The sequence below is a fragment of the Mustela nivalis genome, assembly GCF_964662115.1.
Source record: "Mustela nivalis genome assembly, chromosome: 14".
Taxonomy (NCBI): Eukaryota; Metazoa; Chordata; class Mammalia; order Carnivora; family Mustelidae; genus Mustela; species Mustela nivalis.
The window spans coordinates 32,997,449-33,014,955 of record NC_139033.1 but is presented as its reverse complement, the minus strand read 5'-3'; the positions used below and the strand labels follow the sequence as shown (position 1 = coordinate 33,014,955).

The 17,507-nt window shown below is 46.3% G+C and overlaps 2 protein-coding genes and 1 long non-coding RNA gene across 7 annotated transcripts in view; 2 read left to right on the top strand and 1 right to left on the bottom strand.

Annotated features, from left to right (window-relative positions):
- Positions 1-1,476: 1,476 nt before the first annotated feature.
- LOC309848502 lies at positions 1,477-5,371 on the top strand. The gene is made up of 3 exons (XR_014303091.1): positions 1,477-1,786; positions 4,140-4,315; positions 4,457-5,371. It is a non-coding gene; the product is annotated as an uncharacterized lncRNA (long non-coding RNA).
- Positions 5,372-6,380: 1,009 nt separating this feature from the next.
- LOC309848501 (uncharacterized protein) lies at positions 6,381-15,569 on the bottom strand. Its single transcript, XM_082700170.1, has 2 exons — positions 15,123-15,569; positions 6,381-7,621 (listed from the first exon to the last, which is right to left on the bottom strand). Exons 1-2 carry the CDS (start codon positions 15,464-15,466, stop codon positions 7,144-7,146), a joined length of 822 nt encoding a protein of 273 aa, XP_082556296.1. The 5' UTR covers positions 15,467-15,569; the 3' UTR covers positions 6,381-7,143.
- Positions 15,569-17,507, top strand: part of ZCCHC2 (zinc finger CCHC-type containing 2) — a 67,424-nt gene continuing 65,485 nt past the window's right edge. For all 5 annotated transcript variants that reach the window (XR_014303087.1, XR_014303088.1, XR_014303089.1 and 2 more), the window contains exon 1: positions 15,569-16,545. Coding sequence is in view for 1 of the 5 variants with exons in the window: in XM_082700169.1 (XP_082556295.1) it covers positions 15,577-16,545 (969 nt within the window). In the remaining 4 variants the exon portion in view is untranslated. The remainder of the gene's footprint in view (positions 16,546-17,507) is intronic.

The following is a 17,507-nucleotide window of genomic DNA, read 5'->3' as shown; positions in this document are numbered from 1 at the left end:
GAGGGGACGAAAATGGTTTGGAACTAGATAGAAGCGAAGACTGCCCAACTGAGTGTACCAAATGCCATTGAACTCTATACTTTAAACTAAAAAATGGTTACTTTTACGTTACATTAATTTTACCTCAACAAAATACAGGGGGAGAAATGACAACAACCAGGCCCTTGCCCCTGCTCCCAGATATCTCCGTGGAGCTACCTCTGTGGAAATGAATCCCAGTCCCCGTGAACCCTCAGATTAATCCTGTAGGTGCTAAGTCCATCCTCAGGGGACAGGAAGAACAATGCAGCCTTGTCCTACCATTCACTGGGCTATAGGAAAAAGTCACACATGCCAGGGCAGTTCTTGATTTCCCTGTGTCCCCCTCTTCACCTTCCCCCAGCACTCTGCTAAGTGGGTCTTGGATGTCATACCGGGACTAGCTACATAATTGGTGGAGGCCAAGGTAAAATGAAATTATTAAAAGGTTATTAAGAATTTCAAGATGGCGGGGCGCCTGGGTGGCTCAGTGGGTTAAGCCTCTGCCTTTGGCTCAGGTCATGATCTCAGGGTCTTGGGATCGAGTCCCGCATCAGGCTCTCTGCTTGGCAGGGAGCCTGCTTCTCCTCTCTCTCTGCCTGCCTCTCTGCCTACTTGTGATCTCTCTCTCTGTCAAATAAATAAATAAAATCTTAAAAAAAAAAAAAAACAAAACCACAGATCTATCAAGAATTTCAAGATGGCGATGGCAGAGGATTTAGACAAGCCCAGGGCTCTTCTCTTCTGAGTCCTGTCTGCATAGCACCCTTACCCTGTGATCCCCATCACCATCTCCTGTGTCTGGCTTGGTCATCACTTGATGGTGCCGCAGACCGAGCCACCTCGCCCCCTCGCCCCCTCAGCTGTCCCCACAGAGCTGTCTTATGAAGCCAGATCAGCTTCATGTCTTCCATTTCTTCTCTCACCCTGTCCCTCACGTTGCTTGGGACTCAGGTTGCCTGGGCCCTGGGTGGGCCCTGCAGAAACTGGCTGCCACGAGAGCTTGCTGTCCTGACAGGAGAGATGTAGCCCTGACTGTCAAGGGACTGGGAGGAGGCATGGCTAGGACAAGGCCCTGTCCTGGTTGGGGGGTAGGCGGAGAGTCATGCCTGACGATCCCTAAGGCCCCCTCCAGCTCTGAGAGTCTATATTGAATCTTGGCTGATGTGTGCTACCATACCCATCTTCACAGACAACTAAACGAACACTCAGAGGTGTTTAGTAACTTTAGCAAGATCACACAGCTGCTGACCTGTTTCATTTTGGGTAGAAATGTAACCTAGGACAATTTAAGACATTTAGTTCTCTTACTTTTGGTAATACTGGCTCGTATCTAGTTACCTGCTATGACTCTGTTAAGATCAGGACTTTTTTTTTTTTTTTTTTAAACAGCTTTTCTGGCTAGGTTTCAGTTTCGTTTCATTTTCTATCACTTTGGTTTCAGTTCTGTTTCTCAGGATACTCTCTTTCCCTTTCCAGGGGTAGTATCTGATCCTTTTAGAATCGTTCCTTTGTGATTCCTTCTGATTAAGATACACGAATTATTCTAAGGCAGATATTCCCAAACGGGATGTTTAAAAAGCAGTTTTAAAACTTAGTACCAGGCAAATTCGGTCCAGCATTAAGCAAAAGGCACTTGCTTTATTAGTATCATAAATTTGCCTAATAGCTGCCTCAGTGTGTATGTCCCATGGCTGACTTATTTTGTGTGTGGTTCTTGATGTGTCAAAAGATCACCAAGAATCCCTGTCACCCTGATCAGTCAAAGGTAAGGAACCATTGCCCCTTTGCAGGGGTGGGGGGTGTGTGTGGAGTACAGACTAAAAACTGCCTGACCGAGCTGGGAAACTGACCATAAAGTGGAGGAAGGGAGGTGTGAGTCTCTTTCTTCAAAGCTTATTCTCAACTCCGTGGAAGTGCGAATAGTTCAAGGACTCCACAGGACAGCATGAGCAGAAAGTTTGAGGAAGAGATTCAAACTAGTGACCGAGTGGTTGGATCACTCTTCAGACTTGACCACACTCAGAGGGTGACAGAAAAGATTGAACTTCTATTTAGACAACCACATCTTCTTCGGATGCTAAATAAGATATTTGAGTTCTTTAAAAAATATCTGCTTGAAACTTAAATCTTTGGAGTCCCCGTATTTGAAATTATATTGTTTTCCATTCCAAATTGAATGTATGCTCAATTTTGACAATGTGGAAAACAAAACAAAGCAAAATAGTAGAAAGAAAAAAAATTCAAATTGCAATTCTGCCATAAAAAGATAACGCCTTTTAGCATTTTAGTATACTCTCCTCCATTTCTTTTTTCTACTCATAGTTTTGCATATTGCATTTTTGTTTTTGTTTTTGTTTTGTTTTGTACAGAGAGAGCATGAGCCGGGGTGGGGAGGGGCAGAATGAGAAGAAGAGAGAGAGAATCCCAAGGAGGCTCCAAGCCCAGCACTGAGTCCCATACGGGGTTTGATCTCAGGAACCTGAGATCACGACCTGAGCCAAAATCAAGAGTCAGGTGCTAAGCGGAAGGAGCCACCCACACGCCCCTTTGCTTATTGTTTTGACCTTGCTATTTGTAAACGTTTATATCCTGATGTTTTTCGCTCAACATTATGTGAGACCATTTCCCTGTATTGGTAGACATTTTACCAACTACATTTGTAATGGTTACATAATATTGTCTCATGTGTATATGATATATTTGCCCATTCACTTATCTGGGGATAGTAAGATTGCAGATTAAGCTATTATGCACATGTTTTTGTATAAAGCCTTTTTTTTTTTTTCTGATTTAGGATTATTTCCTTAGAATACCTTCCCAGAAATAAGTATATTAAAAGGTACAAACACTTTTAAGATTCTTGATATATATTGTCACATTGTTTTACAAATTGGTTGTAGCAGTTTATGTTCCAAAATAGCCTATTTAATATAAGTATTACTGGTAAAACAAGTTTTTTAAACTTATATGAAGCAAATATTCCATTAAAACAGTTTGCTACACATCTAATTTATATGAAAATGTCCTTCATTTTACCTATGCCTTTGAAAGGTTTTTAGCAGTTTACTAATATATTTGAATTTAAAAATCAAGCTTTAATCAGTTTGTTTATTTAACACAGAGTCATGAAAAGAAACGGAACATATGGCCCACATCCTATAGGATAGACAAGAATTACACATAGAAATAAGTGGGGAGAAAAGAGGACTGGGTGGTAGGGGATGTGGTAGCTCAGAGGGTGGGGAGGCTCGGGGGGACCAGATGGTTGGAGAAGATACGTTAGTTCCTTTCCTCTAGGACTGGCAGAATCTGACCCTGAAACAGGGTGAGACTTACACACACACAGACAGGGTGAGAAGGGCCTTCTCGACTGGGAAAACAGGTTCCACAAAGATGGTTCATCATAAACATTAGAAAAGGAGGAGACAGCAGGCTAAAATTTGCAAGTGATGTAGACTATATTTGTACAGCAAATTCTGATGTTCCACTTCCTGATTTTTATTCAAAGAATCAGTCTGCAGAAGCTCATGTAATTTTAGAGCTCTAAGAGATTGTAGCAATCACTCAGCCCAATACCTCCCATATCCTATATTTTGCAAAGGAGGAGATGGACATTAGTGAGGGATTATAAGCTTTATGTCCTAATTTCAGGGACAATGCTCTTTCTCCTGGGCCCTGCACTCTCAGGCAACTATCTGGGAATCTGACACAGGCTGGGATTATTTAATGCTTTATATGGTGTTATATTTATATGGTTACGCACGCCCGCGCGTGCGCGGGCACACACACACACACACACACACACACACCAGTCTTACAGAAACTGGAAAAATAATGGAGATAAGGGGAGCCAGGTAGGAGTCATTATGTAACTGTGACAAAGTGACAGACTTTTGAATAGTTTCAAAATTTAGTTCCATACCTGTATTGAGATATTTGGGGTGGAATGATTAAATAATATAAATATTGGAACTATTTGTGTCTTGCAAACTTCAGTATCTTTAAAGAAAGTCTACAAATGTAGTCATCATATAAATTAAACTTCCCTACCCTTTACTAAATAGAAGCACCCGACTACATTTTTTTTTTAAGATTTTTATTTATTTATTTATTTACAGACAGAGATCACAAGTAGGCAAAGAGGCAGGCGGGGGTGGGGGGTAGGCTCCCTGCTGAGCAGAGAGCCTGATATGGGGCTCGATCCCAGGACCCTGAGATCATGACCCGAGCCGAAGGCAGAAGCTTTAACCCACTGAGCCACCCAGGCACCCCCCAACTACATTTTATAAGGAATGTAAGTAATATGATGGAGGATATAGCCCAAGCAACTCACAATTTAACTGAGAAAATAAGATATAAACACATATCTGCAAGTGCGAAATGATTTGATACAACTTTCCTATAACTTCTGTTGCCTAATTGTTGTCTTACAAAGAGTGAACCTTCAATACATATTTGCTGAAGGAAGGAAGGAAAGAGAAAAAGGCCATTTCCAGATGGGCTGGTCATGGAAGAGTTCCTGAAAGAGGAGATGTGAGCTCAGTCCCTGAGGACGGTTGAGTTTTAGAGGAATGAGGAGAAGATAAGCAACATTCCAGACAAGGAATAAAGCACCAACTTAGCATGCCTCTTCATGGCAAGTTAGATAAACATGTTCTCTGATTGCTAAAAATTAACCTTCCACAATAAATAAATGCCATGTAACCAGACAATATGAACATACACATAGCAGAAAATTGACAGCATACCTCTCCAAGAGGTAATTTTGGGGCAAGATGAAAAAAAATATATTATGCTAATAATATATTATGCTATATATTATGCTATAAATGCTAAGAGACAGCATTGAAAAATAAACTATTCGTTCTCCAAAAAGGAAACATGACTAAAACAAAGACCACACCCTAAAAAGTTTTCCTCAATTATATTGCTACAGACTAGTACAATCAGGAGTGGAAAATATACCATTTCCTGACATGTCAAAGAGATATGAATGATTAGTGATCACGTAGTCACAAATTAGTGGTGGATGCTGGTTCTCTCCTGATGTAAAGGTTATGTAAGTTCAGGTCTGTGTGATCTCATGGGGGCAAAGGTGTTACAAGTACACACAGATCACTCACTCTGCACATAATACCTTTGCCCCAAATAACCCTCTGTACCTTTTATACAGTGAAAGAATTACAGCTATTATTCTAGGCACTAGTCCCTAAAACACAGACTTGCTTGTCCTTTCAAGAATTTTAAACTTAAGAAAAGGCATGTGTTATTCACAGATACATAACATATGTAAAGAGTTTTTGTTATAATTTTTTCTTCATTAAAAGCATTTGTGCTTTCTAAATGAAAAGGGGCTTCGTGACTATTCAATCTAAACCCTAAAAATTTTTTGCAGATACTCATAGGTATAGGATAGGACGGGAGATGGACTGAGTGTTTACATATGCCTCTTAGAAATGGTAAATGAACCTATGTTTTTTGAGGTGAACAAACTTATGTATAAACCTAACACCAGCCAATGAACCTACAGCTCACAAGGTTTCTACATTTTGCATAAAGTGGAAACAACATGAACTAAAGTAGACTGGGAAAAGTTAGGGACGTATAGCTCGTCCCTACAGAAACCGCTGGGGTTGGGGGTGGCTGAAGGCAGGGGTTAGGGGTACATGAGTGACTGAGGGAGAAGCGTGCCAAATCCTTTCCCCAAAAAGCACTGATGAAATTGGACAAAACTATCAAAAACGGCCATTGCAGAACTCTGTAAACTGACCCAAGTCCTACAACAAATTGAGAAGAATTTGGTTGCGATCAACTGTTGAACATCATTTCAGTAAGATCAGTGGAAGTCTGTGGCGCTCTGGCCTGGGGCTGTTCCCTCCACCCCTTTTCCCAGCTCCCAGTGACTTAGCTCTACTCAGACAGCCTAGATGATGAGAGGCGGCCAGCGAGAGAGCTGAAATCAACATATAACAAAAAAGATACATTACGACCAAGTGGGATTTACCCTAGGCATGCAAGATTGGTTCAGTATCTAAATATCATTTAATATAATACACCATGTAAAGTACAAAAAGCACATGATCACCTCCAAGACCCAGAAAAAGCGTGAGACAAAATCCAATGCCTATATAGGATAAAAACCCTCAGTATACTAGGAATCGAAAGGAACTTCCATAATCTAATAAAGGGCACTTATGAAAAAGATGTAGCGAACATCATACTCAATAGTGAAAGACTGAATTTTTTTCCCCCACTAGATTGAGAATAAGGTAGGGACTTTCACTCTTACCTCTTCAACATTGCACTAGAAATTCTAGCCAGGGCAAATTGAGAATTTAAGAAGGCACACTAGCAGAAAGGAAAACGCGAAACTTGTCTTTATTCACAGACTTATGATTCTGTACAGAAAATCTTAAAGCACGTGCGCGCACACACACAGACATGCACATACACTACTAAAATGAGTAAATCTGCAAAGTGTGGAATACAAGATCAACATACAAAAATGAATTATATTTCTATATACTAGCAATGAACAACCCCCAAATTGGGAAATCTACAGTAGAGTCTTAAGATAAAAATGTAGCACCCCCCAAACTAGTTTATAATACATATATACTCTGCACAAATATACTCACATACATACATGCGTGCTCACACGTGTTCAATCACAGAAAAATACTGGAAATGGAATGTATAGTAGCTACCTGTAGGGAGTGGAATGATGGCTAAGTTCAAATTCTTAACATTAATCAAGGTTTTTTATTACTCAGATTTTTAATAGCAAACACCTGTGGCTTTTATAGTGAGGAAACTAGTGGTAAATGTTACTTTAAATCCTTTCGCTCCTGGAATTGAAAGTTTTCCCCATTCTCTAGCTGGTACAGTGGTTGGAAAGGCAGTTTTGGGTGGCCAAGCAGGGTTGGAATCAGGCCTCCGCCATATTCTGGCATGAAACCTTGGGAAATGGCTCAGCTTCTGAGTCCCAGTTTATAACATCATCTACAAAATGGCATTTATCTGAAGAATGTTATGAAGATTAAGAGACCACTGTGCCTAAAGTGATCGGTTCGACAGGACGCAGCTCAATACCCGGTAACCAGTCTTCATCACTGTCGCGGTTCAGAAAGACTTGGACTTTGCTGCGGCGAAAGGATCCTTCTCTCCCGCTGTCTCTCTGCTCTGCCGGCTTCGCGTCGCCGGAGTCGGGCCTACACCGGCCAGTCCCGAACACGTGGAGCTGGAGGGAACCAGGGCCACTCCGCGCGATTGGGTCCTCCGGCCGCTAGGGGACGTCAGCTCTTCGGGCCCTCCGTTGAGTTCACGGGCAGGACGTGCAGGGAGGTGAGCTGTGCTGCCGCGCTCGCCAGAGCCTTCCCAGGTGGGAGCAGAAGCTACGGTGAATCCACGGAGGGGCCTTCCTCCTGGCCATGGGACGTTGGACGTGGAGACCTTGGGGTCAGAGGCGGAGGCGTGGGAGGAGAAAGGGGGACGGGTTTGAGAAGGGGACGGGGTGGGGGGTGCGTGGGAGTCTTCCTTCGGCCCCAGGCAGTCATCTCCTCGTGTGGCTGACTGTCCGAAGCCCAAGGCTCCTCGGAGCCTGGAAGTCGGGAAAGGACAGTTTAGCCGAAGTCCTTCTGTCATCCCCAGCCCTTCTGACATCAGCAGGCGAAGCCTCCCGATCGAAGTGACATGGTTCTGCCCGCCCTCCGGATTTCAACAGCAACCGTGACTTTCGCCGCGAGTTTGCCAACCTTACAAGAGCACAGTTCAGTCTGAAAAACAGTAGATCTAAGTACATAAAATCTTAAGGTCTGGAGTTAGCATACATTTCTGTGAAATAAAACTATTCTCCTGGTGCCTGGGTGGCTCAGTAGGTTCAGTGTCTGCCTTTGGCTTTAGTCATGACCTCAGGGTCCTGGAATCCAGCCCCCCTCCCAGCTTGGCAGGGAGTCTGCTTGTCCCTCTCCCTCTGCCCTGCTCTGCTCTCAGCCTCTCTGTCTCAAACAAACAAACAAACAAACAAATAAATAAATTATATATATAAAATTTATTTATTTTTTGAGGGAGAAAGTGAATTTGGGTGAGTGGATCGGGGCACAGCGGGTAGCAGAGAAAGAATCTTAAGCAAGCTCCATGCCCAGCCCAGAGCCTTAGGGTCTCTGGACCCTAAGATCATGACCTGAGTCGAAATCAGAACTCTGAGGCTTAATCCACTGAGCCACCCAAGTGCCCTCTCATGCCTTTTTTAATAGCAAAATATTTAAGAATGAAGAAAAACCTTTAAAACCTTAAAGTTGTAAATGTTGATTGAACATTTTAAGTACAAATATTGAATGCAAGAAAAATAAATTCTGACTTGATGTTTAAAAGCAAAATAAATATTTCTTTTAATATTTCAACTATAGTTAGTCTACAGCACCAGTGTTCTGATGTGTAGATGTGCTCTGGGATCAGGGTGGCAAGAGGAATGTTTAATTTAGGTTATACTTGCTTCACTTGTATCCACATAGTTCCATCAAAATCAGCTGAAAAAGTGAAAAATAAAACAAGTATTTTTCTACATCAGAAATTGGTAGTTTTTAATTGAATACTTTTTTTAATGAACTAAAATAATTCACCACTTACTTATATATATATAATACATATATATTCTAAACATAAATTTGTTTACAGGATTTAAGTATTAGTCTTTAATATTTAGTATTTTCCTTTTAACATAAAAATTTGTAATCTGTCCTCTAAAGCTGCTAAGGAACATTTTTTAAATTTTAGAGTTTTAAGAAATTGTTTCAAATAGTTTTTTTTTGCCAAGAGAAAATCTTTAAATTGTATTATTTGGACCTAAATGTGTAGAAGTTAAAATTATCTCAGACAAGAACAGTGGGCTGCTCAAGGTAATATATGTAAGCCAGGATCCAAGAAAGTGATCTTGTTCACTCAGAATTGACACGATTCAGGGGAGCGACCCCCTCTAACTAAACCTACAAAGAATCAGTAAGCAGAATGTCAGTGTATTTATTTCTTGGGAGAAGATTATATATCTCCGTTCTCTAGGGGTATCCTTCCAGCATTAAGTCAATAGGAAACTGAATTGCTAATTCAAAGGTTATTAGGTTCCGAATCAGAATCCTAGGGTGAAAACTACATGGTCTTAAAGACTTTCCATGGGAGTGAGAGAAAAGCCTAAAGAGCTCAGTCTTCTGCCAAAGTGTGTCGTTCTGGGGACAGTAAAGTCCTATCCATTAGATGCAACGATGGTTGACACGGGGAAGTCCCACGTTAACCTGAACAAATGCATTGACTCTCCATTTTCCCTAGTTAGATTACAAGAAATCTCCTTAAATTGCTTTTGGTAGAAGGCAGATAAGAAAAATGAAGGTAATTTAATTATAACATGCTCCCCATGGAACACCATCCTCCTGGTACTTAACCAAGATTTCTCTATTTTGGTTCCAGCAGATTATTTTGCACCCTTTTTTAGAAATGCTTCTGCCTGAGGATGACCTTGCTTGCATTTGGCTAGATCCCACGTTCTTGCTTTGGAACGTGTTGCCAAATTGACTCTTGGGACACTTCGATTCTGCAAGCCTTTACAGGTTGATCTTGACCAGCTTCACTCTTTAATTTTCGGGGAGGTCAATATACGGAGGTAACAAATTTAGAAAATGAATTCTCCATTAGGCTTCCCTGTTCCTTTCACGAATCTTACTATTCCATTTTGTTTATAGTTTTAAAGAGGACTTTGATTAATGTTTTGTCCCATTTATAAAACCAGTTAATTTGAAATGGGATAAGCGACATTCATAAATTTAATATATATACTTTGTGCCTTTTACTCATCCTGTAGATCTGTATTTGTAATCTCCACTATCTCACTTTATTTTGAAAAGAAAATCACAGAAAGGGGAAATGGTTCAGTGTTCACCCATATACCCTTCACCTAGATTTGCCTATTGTCAATGTTTTGCCACACTTGATTTCTCTCTAATTTTTAAATAAATAAGTTGTAGATACCATGACATTTAAACCTTCAATGCTACAGCAGATACCAACTGAAAACAAGGACATTTTTCTATATAACCACAAGGTCATTATGTCACCCAAGAACGTTAGCATTGATAAAGCAATGATGCCTAACAAGAAGTCCGTATTTAAGGGACTCCTGGGTGGCTCAGCAGGCTAAGCGTCCAACTTTTGATTTCGGCTTGGGCAGTGATCTCCGGGGTCCTGGGATTGAGCTCTGCTGGAGTTCCGCATCCGGCTCCTTGCTCAGCATGGAGTCTGCGATTCCCTCTCTGCCCCTCCCCCCCACTCACCGGCTCTCTAAAATCTTTTTTTTTTTTTTAAGTCCCTATTCAAACTTACATAATAATCCCCAAAATGTCTTTTAGAGTTTTTTAAAAAATATTTATTTTAAAGAGTGAGCGAGTGAGCGAGAGAGCACAAGCAGGAGGGGTGGATAGAGAGGGAAACAGAATCCCGATGACGGGCTCCACGCAGGGCTCAATCTCATGGCCCTGAGATCCCCACCTGACCTGAAACCAAGAGTCCTATGCTCCTCCAGCTGTGCCACCCAGATGCCCTGAAGGTTTTTTTGTTTTGTTTTAAGCCTTTAAGCCCACGGTCCAATCACTGATCATTGATTTGGTCATCATGCCCCTTGGCATGCCTCTTTGGTCATTTAGTCATCGTGCCTCTTTAGTTTTCTTTTCTTTTCTTTTTTTTTTAGTATTTTATTTATTTGACAGGGAGATCACAGGCAGGCAGAGAGGCAGGCAGAGAGAGAGGAGGGAAGCAGGTTTCCTGCTGAGCAGAGAGCCTGACGCTTGGGCTCAATCCCAGGACCCTGAAATCATGACCTGAGCTGAAGGTAGAGGCTTAACCCAGTGAGCCACCCAGGTGCTCCTCTTTAGTTTTCTTTAGTTTAGGACAATGTAGTCCCCTGCCTACCTTTGCTTTCATGACATTGATATTTTTTAAGATTCAGGCCAGTTGTCTTGTATGATTTGTTTTATTTCACCATGATTACATTCAGCGTAAACATTTTGGCAAGATTTTTACAAGTAGTATGTTCTTCCAATGGCATCCACAACAGGAGGAAGAATATGGTATTAGATTATCCCATTATCAGTAATGCTTATTGTGACCACGTAGTTAAGGTGGTGTCCATCAGATTTAGGGATGAAAAAGTAGCTTTCTGAAGCCTTTTAACTGAGGTGTCGAGAACACATGAATGTTCTGCTTCCTAGCAACTTTGTACCAATGGAGAAAATGTGTAAATCGATTATTACATTGGTGGTTGCAAAATGGTAGTTTCCTCATCATACATTCCTCCTACATTTTTTAGCTGGCATTCTTCTGTAAAGAAGAGCTTTCCCTGCACTCTTCTCCACACTTTCTCTTTGAACATTCTTATGGACTTGGATTCTTTTTTTAGTCACTGGGTACCATGCTATTCTTTTTGATACTCAAATTCTGCTAGATTTGCTGAGTAGGAGCCTCTCTGTGTGCCAGAGTTTATTGGCTTGGGTGTCCTTTTGACGTATCCCAATAGCTCCAGATTTCTGAACCAACTGGCAAGAAATCTGGGCTATCCTGATTGGGTTACTGCTCAAGATCTATCTATGGAGCTGGCAAAGGTGCCCCTCAAATGATATGGGATCTTTGGGAGAAGGCTGGATGCTTGGAAAAAAAAATAGGCTTCTTTTATGAGCAAAAATATAAGAGATAGTGGGTTTGACCTGGGTTGACAACTAACAGCTCACCAGTACTTTGATGTAACCATATTTAAAGCAGTATATGAATTCAGCAAATTCCATTCCAGAGAACACTACTGGAATAGTGATTTTCTATCTAGCAAGCCAAACTTCTGACACTTCAGCTCTACCTCTCCATCAGTCCCTAGGAAGCAGTGTTGTCTTTTCTGGGGAGACAGCCTTTACCTTTCTGAACAGTTGGGCACAGGGTCTATTTGTAGACATCCCACAGACCCAGGCAAGTATCTAATGTCATCAAGCTCCTGAAATTTTTTTTTTAAAGATTTATTTAGTTGAGAGAGAAGGGGGAGAGAGAGAGATGGGGAGGGGCAGAAGCAGAGAAAGAGAGAATCCCAAGCAGACTCCGAATGGAGCCCAGCTCAGGGATTGATCTCACAACCCTGAGATCAGAACCTGATCTGAAACCAAGTCAGATGCTCAACTGACCTTGCCACCAAGGTGCCCCGAGTTCCTGAATTTCTAACACGAGTCAGTAGCCTGAGGATTTTCCAAATCAACCCACTTTAGAATCAGGCTTATTTCTGGACAGGCTTCAAAGATTTGTGGATTCCACGGCTTCTCCACATTTCAATGTACAAGTGAGAGAACTTGGGCCATCTGGTCCATCCAAGTCCCTAAGAATCTCTCTGACAAATGAAACCACAGATCCAGGGAGACTCTGTATTCAACCAAACACTAGTCTCCCAGGAAAGGTGCCATACATTAGTGTTGGGCATGGTATGTAAAATACCAGAGAATCTAGAGCAGATTGAGAAGCCTACCTCTTCTCAATAGGTAGGCTTGGTGGGAGGAATACCTTCCTAGGGTGTCTTATTAGAATCATCTGGGTAGTTTTTCCCAACTAAACATACCTACACCTAGCAGAATTTGAGTATCAAAAAGAATAGCATGGTACACAGTGACTAAAAAAAGAATCCAAGTCCATAAGAATGTTCAAAGAGAAAGTGTGGAGAAGAGTGCAGGGAAAGGTCTTCTTTACAGAAGAATGCCAGCTAAAAAATGTAGAGGGAATGTATCCCGGGACATCCATCTGGGCGACTCCCAGAAAGGCACTGTAGTAGTACATCCCTCTTGCCCAATGAATGTATCCTCTCTCTCAATTTTAAAGGGTGGGAAAAAAGTTGAGTTGGTCTAGTGAGTTGCAGTATGGAGAGAGGTCTGAAACAATGCACTGGGGTATAAATAGCAAATTGTCCAGCTGACAGAAGACAAGCAGAATCATTAAATCATTGTATATATGTCAAATATATGCAAAAGCTCTGATCACTGCATTTTCTAATATTGGCCATAGATAGAAGGACAAATGTCATCATCTTATTTTACAAATCTGAATTCTAATATAAAATTCATGGGTCAGGTATCGCTGAGAGCTCCTACCAAATGCCTTCTTGTTGCCAAAGAACTTCTGCCTGGGTCACATATAAAAATCACCTCCCAATGGGTATTATCTTACTACATGAGACACCTGGATCTAGACAGGTGACTCAGTAGGAGCCTGTGAGGATCTAGCTGGGCTAATAGAATTATTGGTTGCCTGAAGTATTTCAGCCCATGCTTTAGAAACGTGGGAGGTAAGTGAGATAGGGTAAAAGATTCCAGGGAAGTTGAAGAGGACAGCAAAAGGGAGTAAGGACTGTTAATAAAAGTCTTTATGAAGGTTTCTCCTGATTGTAGCGATTTCTACGTTACAGCCAAAGAATGCAAAGAAATGGTAAATTTCATGGAAGAATGGCTTTCATATACTTTGCCAGTCTCAGCTGTGTTGAAAATAATTCCCTTTCCCTGTTTTATTGCTGAAACTGACTTGGGCTTCAGTTCAGCCTTTTATTCAATTATAAATTAGCTTCTTAGGGGATAAAGTTGTGAGATAAAGGGCTCAGAGTATGCTCTCCCATAGACGTCCCAACATTTCAGAGTTACAATGTTATTTTTATTTTTTACATACTCCTGCTATATAGCTGGGCTGGAATAGGACTTAAAACATTAACGATTTAATGGGGCGCCTGGGTGGCTCAGTGGGTTAAGCCTCTGCCTCCCTCTCAGGGTCCTGGGATCGAGCCCCGCATCGAGCCCCGCATGGGCTCTCTGTTCAACGAGAAGTCGGCTTCCCTCTCTCTCTCTGCCTGCCTCTCTGCCTACTTGTGATCTCTGTCAAATAAATAAATAAAATCTTTAAAAAAAAACCCCAAAACAAACACATTAAGGATTTAAAATCAAACCCACCTTTTAAAAATTAACCCTCAGAAAATCCAGATGGGTATTAAAAATTGGGGCTATGTTAAAAAAAAAAAAACACCTACAATGTGAGAGAAACATTTTAAAGGTCCTTAAACCTTAAATATGTAACAAAACTAAAAAAAATAAAAATGTTGAAAGCCTGTCAAGGTGGTCGCTTATTAAGTTCCTCGAAATCACCGGGAATTCACACCGGCACAAGGATCCAAAATGTTAGTGTTAGGCACCAATAAGGTTATTTAGCAAATAAAATGATCCCCAAAAGATGGAGGCTGAGGGGTGGGGGCGGAGAGGAACTTTCGCTAAACTGTCGTGCAAAAAATTTCCCGAGAGCGTTACAGACCAGAGGCCACTGTTAGGCCAGGGGCGTCCACATCGGCGCGTCCCCCCTCGGCCCGGAGGCCGCGGAAGTTCCTCGGGTCGGGTCGCCTCTGCGCCCCCGGGGCCGCGCGTCCCCCCCTCCGCTCTGGGCAGCCAGCACCCGGCGTGGGCGCTCGCCCGGGCTCGAGGCGTCCGGGCTCCCCAACCACAGCCACAGCCCTGCCTCCCGAGCCAGCTCCCCGATCCGCAACTCAGAGGGCCAACGCCACCGATCCTTGTGAAGTTGTGCGGGGGATTCCGCCTCCGCCGACTGCCCGAGTGGAGCGCTGAGCGAGCTCGTCGGGGGCTTGGCGCGCGCGCTTCAGAGCAACCTCCGCGGCCGGGACACGCTCCCTGCGGCCTCGGAGGAAACCCGGCGGCGCTGGCCGAGGTGGGGCGGCGGCCCCCGCGAGGAGACAGAGCAGGGGAGTCAGGAGTCCAAAGTCGGCCTAGGGCCCTGGGAAAACGTGAAACAATCCCCCTCAGTCCTCTCACGTGGGCCTCGCATGCCCTTCGTCGCGCTCGGGCGCACCTGGCCACCGCCCCTCCGTCCCACCCGCGTCCGACCCTAAACTGGCAAAGACCTGCTCTTGGGACCGCGCGGAAGCCGCTGAAAGAGAGAGAGCCGGTCCGGTAGCAGTTGGGCGTGGCTTCTCGGAGAGGCGACCCCTGGGGGCGGGGAGAACTACGCAACCGTCGACTCTGGCCACTGATTGGCTGAGGTACCTGCGCGGAGCCCGCAAGCGTCTCCGCCCGGCCCGGGCGCTCCTCCTCCTCTCCCAGCCGCTGGGTCCACACCGGCTCGCGAGGGAACCGCTCAGGCGCCGCCGCCCCAGCCCAGTGCGGACGACGGGAGAGAGGGAGGAGGAAGGAGAACACACTCGCTTGCTTGCTCCCACCCGCACTCGGGCTTCCAGAGCCGGCGCGGAGCCCAGGGGGAGGAGCCGCCGCGGGCACGCCCCGCCTCCGGCCCGGGAAGACGACGCCGGCGACCCCGCCGGCCGGCCACCGCCCCCCTCGCCGGCCGAGACCCGCCCCCGGCCCCGGCCCTGGCCCTCCCCCGGCGGCATGGAGGGACCCCGCTCCTGACGGCCGCGCCGCCGCCTCGGCCCCCGCCCCCCCTCCCGGCCCCGCCCGCCTGCCCGCCCCCGCTCGCATGTCCGCGCCGCCTTAGCCGAGGATGCTGAGGATGAAGCTGCCGCTGAAGCCGACGCACCCCGTGGAGCCGCCGCCCGAGGCGGAGGAGCCCGAGGCAGACGCACGGCCGGGCGCAAAGGCGCCGCCGCGTCGCCGCCGAGACTGCCGTCCCCCGCCGCCGCCGCCCGCGGGCCCGCCGCGGGGCCCCCCGCCGCCGCCGCCACCACCACCGCCGCCTCCGCCGCCGCCCCGGGGGCTAGGGCAGCCTGTTGCTGGCGGAGCAGCGGCGGGGGCGGGCATGCCGGGCGGCGGCGGAGGCGGCGGGCCCGCGGCGGCGCTGCGCGAGCAGGAACGAGTGTACGAGTGGTTTGGGCTGGTGCTGGGCTCGGCGCAGCGTCTGGAGTTCATGTGCGGGCTGCTGGACCTGTGCAACCCGCTGGAGCTGCGCTTCCTCGGCTCGTGCCTGGAGGACCTGGCACGCAAGGACTACCACTACCTGCGCGACTCAGAGGCCAAGGCCAACGGCCTCTCGGACCCGGGGCCGCTGGCCGATTTTCGAGAGCCGGCCGTGCGCTCGCGCCTCATCGTCTACCTGGCGCTGCTGGGCTCGGAGAACCGTGAGGCCGCCGGCCGCCTGCACCGCCTCCTGCCCCAGGTGGACTCGGTGCTCAAGAGCCTGCGCGCGGTTCGGGGTGAGGGTTCGCGGGGAGGCGTGGAGGACGAGCCCGGCGAGCGCGGGGAGGACGGTGAAGGCGAGGAGGACGCAGAGAAGGACGGTTCCGGCCCGGAAGGCAGCGGCGCCGAGCCCCGGCCCGGCGGCGGGTTGGGCTTCAGGGCCCAGGAGGAACTGCTGCTGCTCTTCACCATGGCTTCGCTGCACCCGGCGTTCTCCTTCCACCAGCGGGTCACCCTGAGGGAGCACCTGGAGAGGCTCCGCACTGCGCTCCGCGGGGGCCCCGAGGACGCAGAGGTGGAGGTGGAGCCGTGCAACTTTGCCAGCCCCCGGGCCCAGGTAAGGCGCGCGAGCCTGCCGGCCCCCGCGCAGCGGTCACCGCCCCGGCGGCCTCCCCGGCCTGGCTTTCGGACGCCGCCTGGCCGAGCCTGGCCCAGCGCAGGTGGCTCGGAATCCCTACCCCACGGCTCCCGGCCCCGTAATACTAATTTTCGTTCTGCTGGGCGGTTCAGTTCCACTCTCCCACCCCCACCCCCCCACCCCCACCCATGCACACTCAGGCACCCGCCATAACAGAATGCTCTAGAAGTCTCTTCCGTGCCGGAGTTGCCACGGAAAACATGGAGCTCTCAGCCTGGACCCCCTCTTGGAGGAAGGGTCTTAGGACGTTTTTGGCTTAGAGCATCTCCCGCCCCAGGTGGTTGGAAAGGCGAAGCGCTGGGGGTGGCTGTGTTAGCCTCAGTCTAGCCCCGGGCAGCGCCTTCTCTTTCTCGCCATCTGGCGCTCTGGTTGCTGTTTCGAAGCTCTGCCTTGTCCCCTCGCTGAGGTGTTTCCAAAGGTGCGCTCTCGGCGAGCTGCCCTTGTCTTCAGCACAAAGGGGCTCTTTTTGCTCAGTGAATGCCTGAGTTTTTTTGAAAGGGGTCGTAGGGCTTTTGGCTCTTGTTGCTAACTTGGTGTTCCCAGAAAAAGCTTGATATGGAGAGCTGCGAATTGACTCAAAAACTAGAGGAGCCGTAGCGCAGGTTTCTTGTCTGGGTCAAGAAACCTCTCCTAGAGCGGGCTGCTTACACCTTTTACCTCTGGCATAACTTATTTTCTGTCGGACTTGAGTCTTGCTTACAGATTTAAATCGGGGGATATTTGCTGGGTCTTTAATGTACGCATACATGTTATTTTCTAAAAGTTGTTAAACACGATAGTGTAGACGAGAATTCAGATGAGTCACTAGTCTCAAACATTAAGGGGAAATTTTATAGAGCCGTGAAAGCAGTTTAATAGTAATCTAGGCCCAATATAAAGTC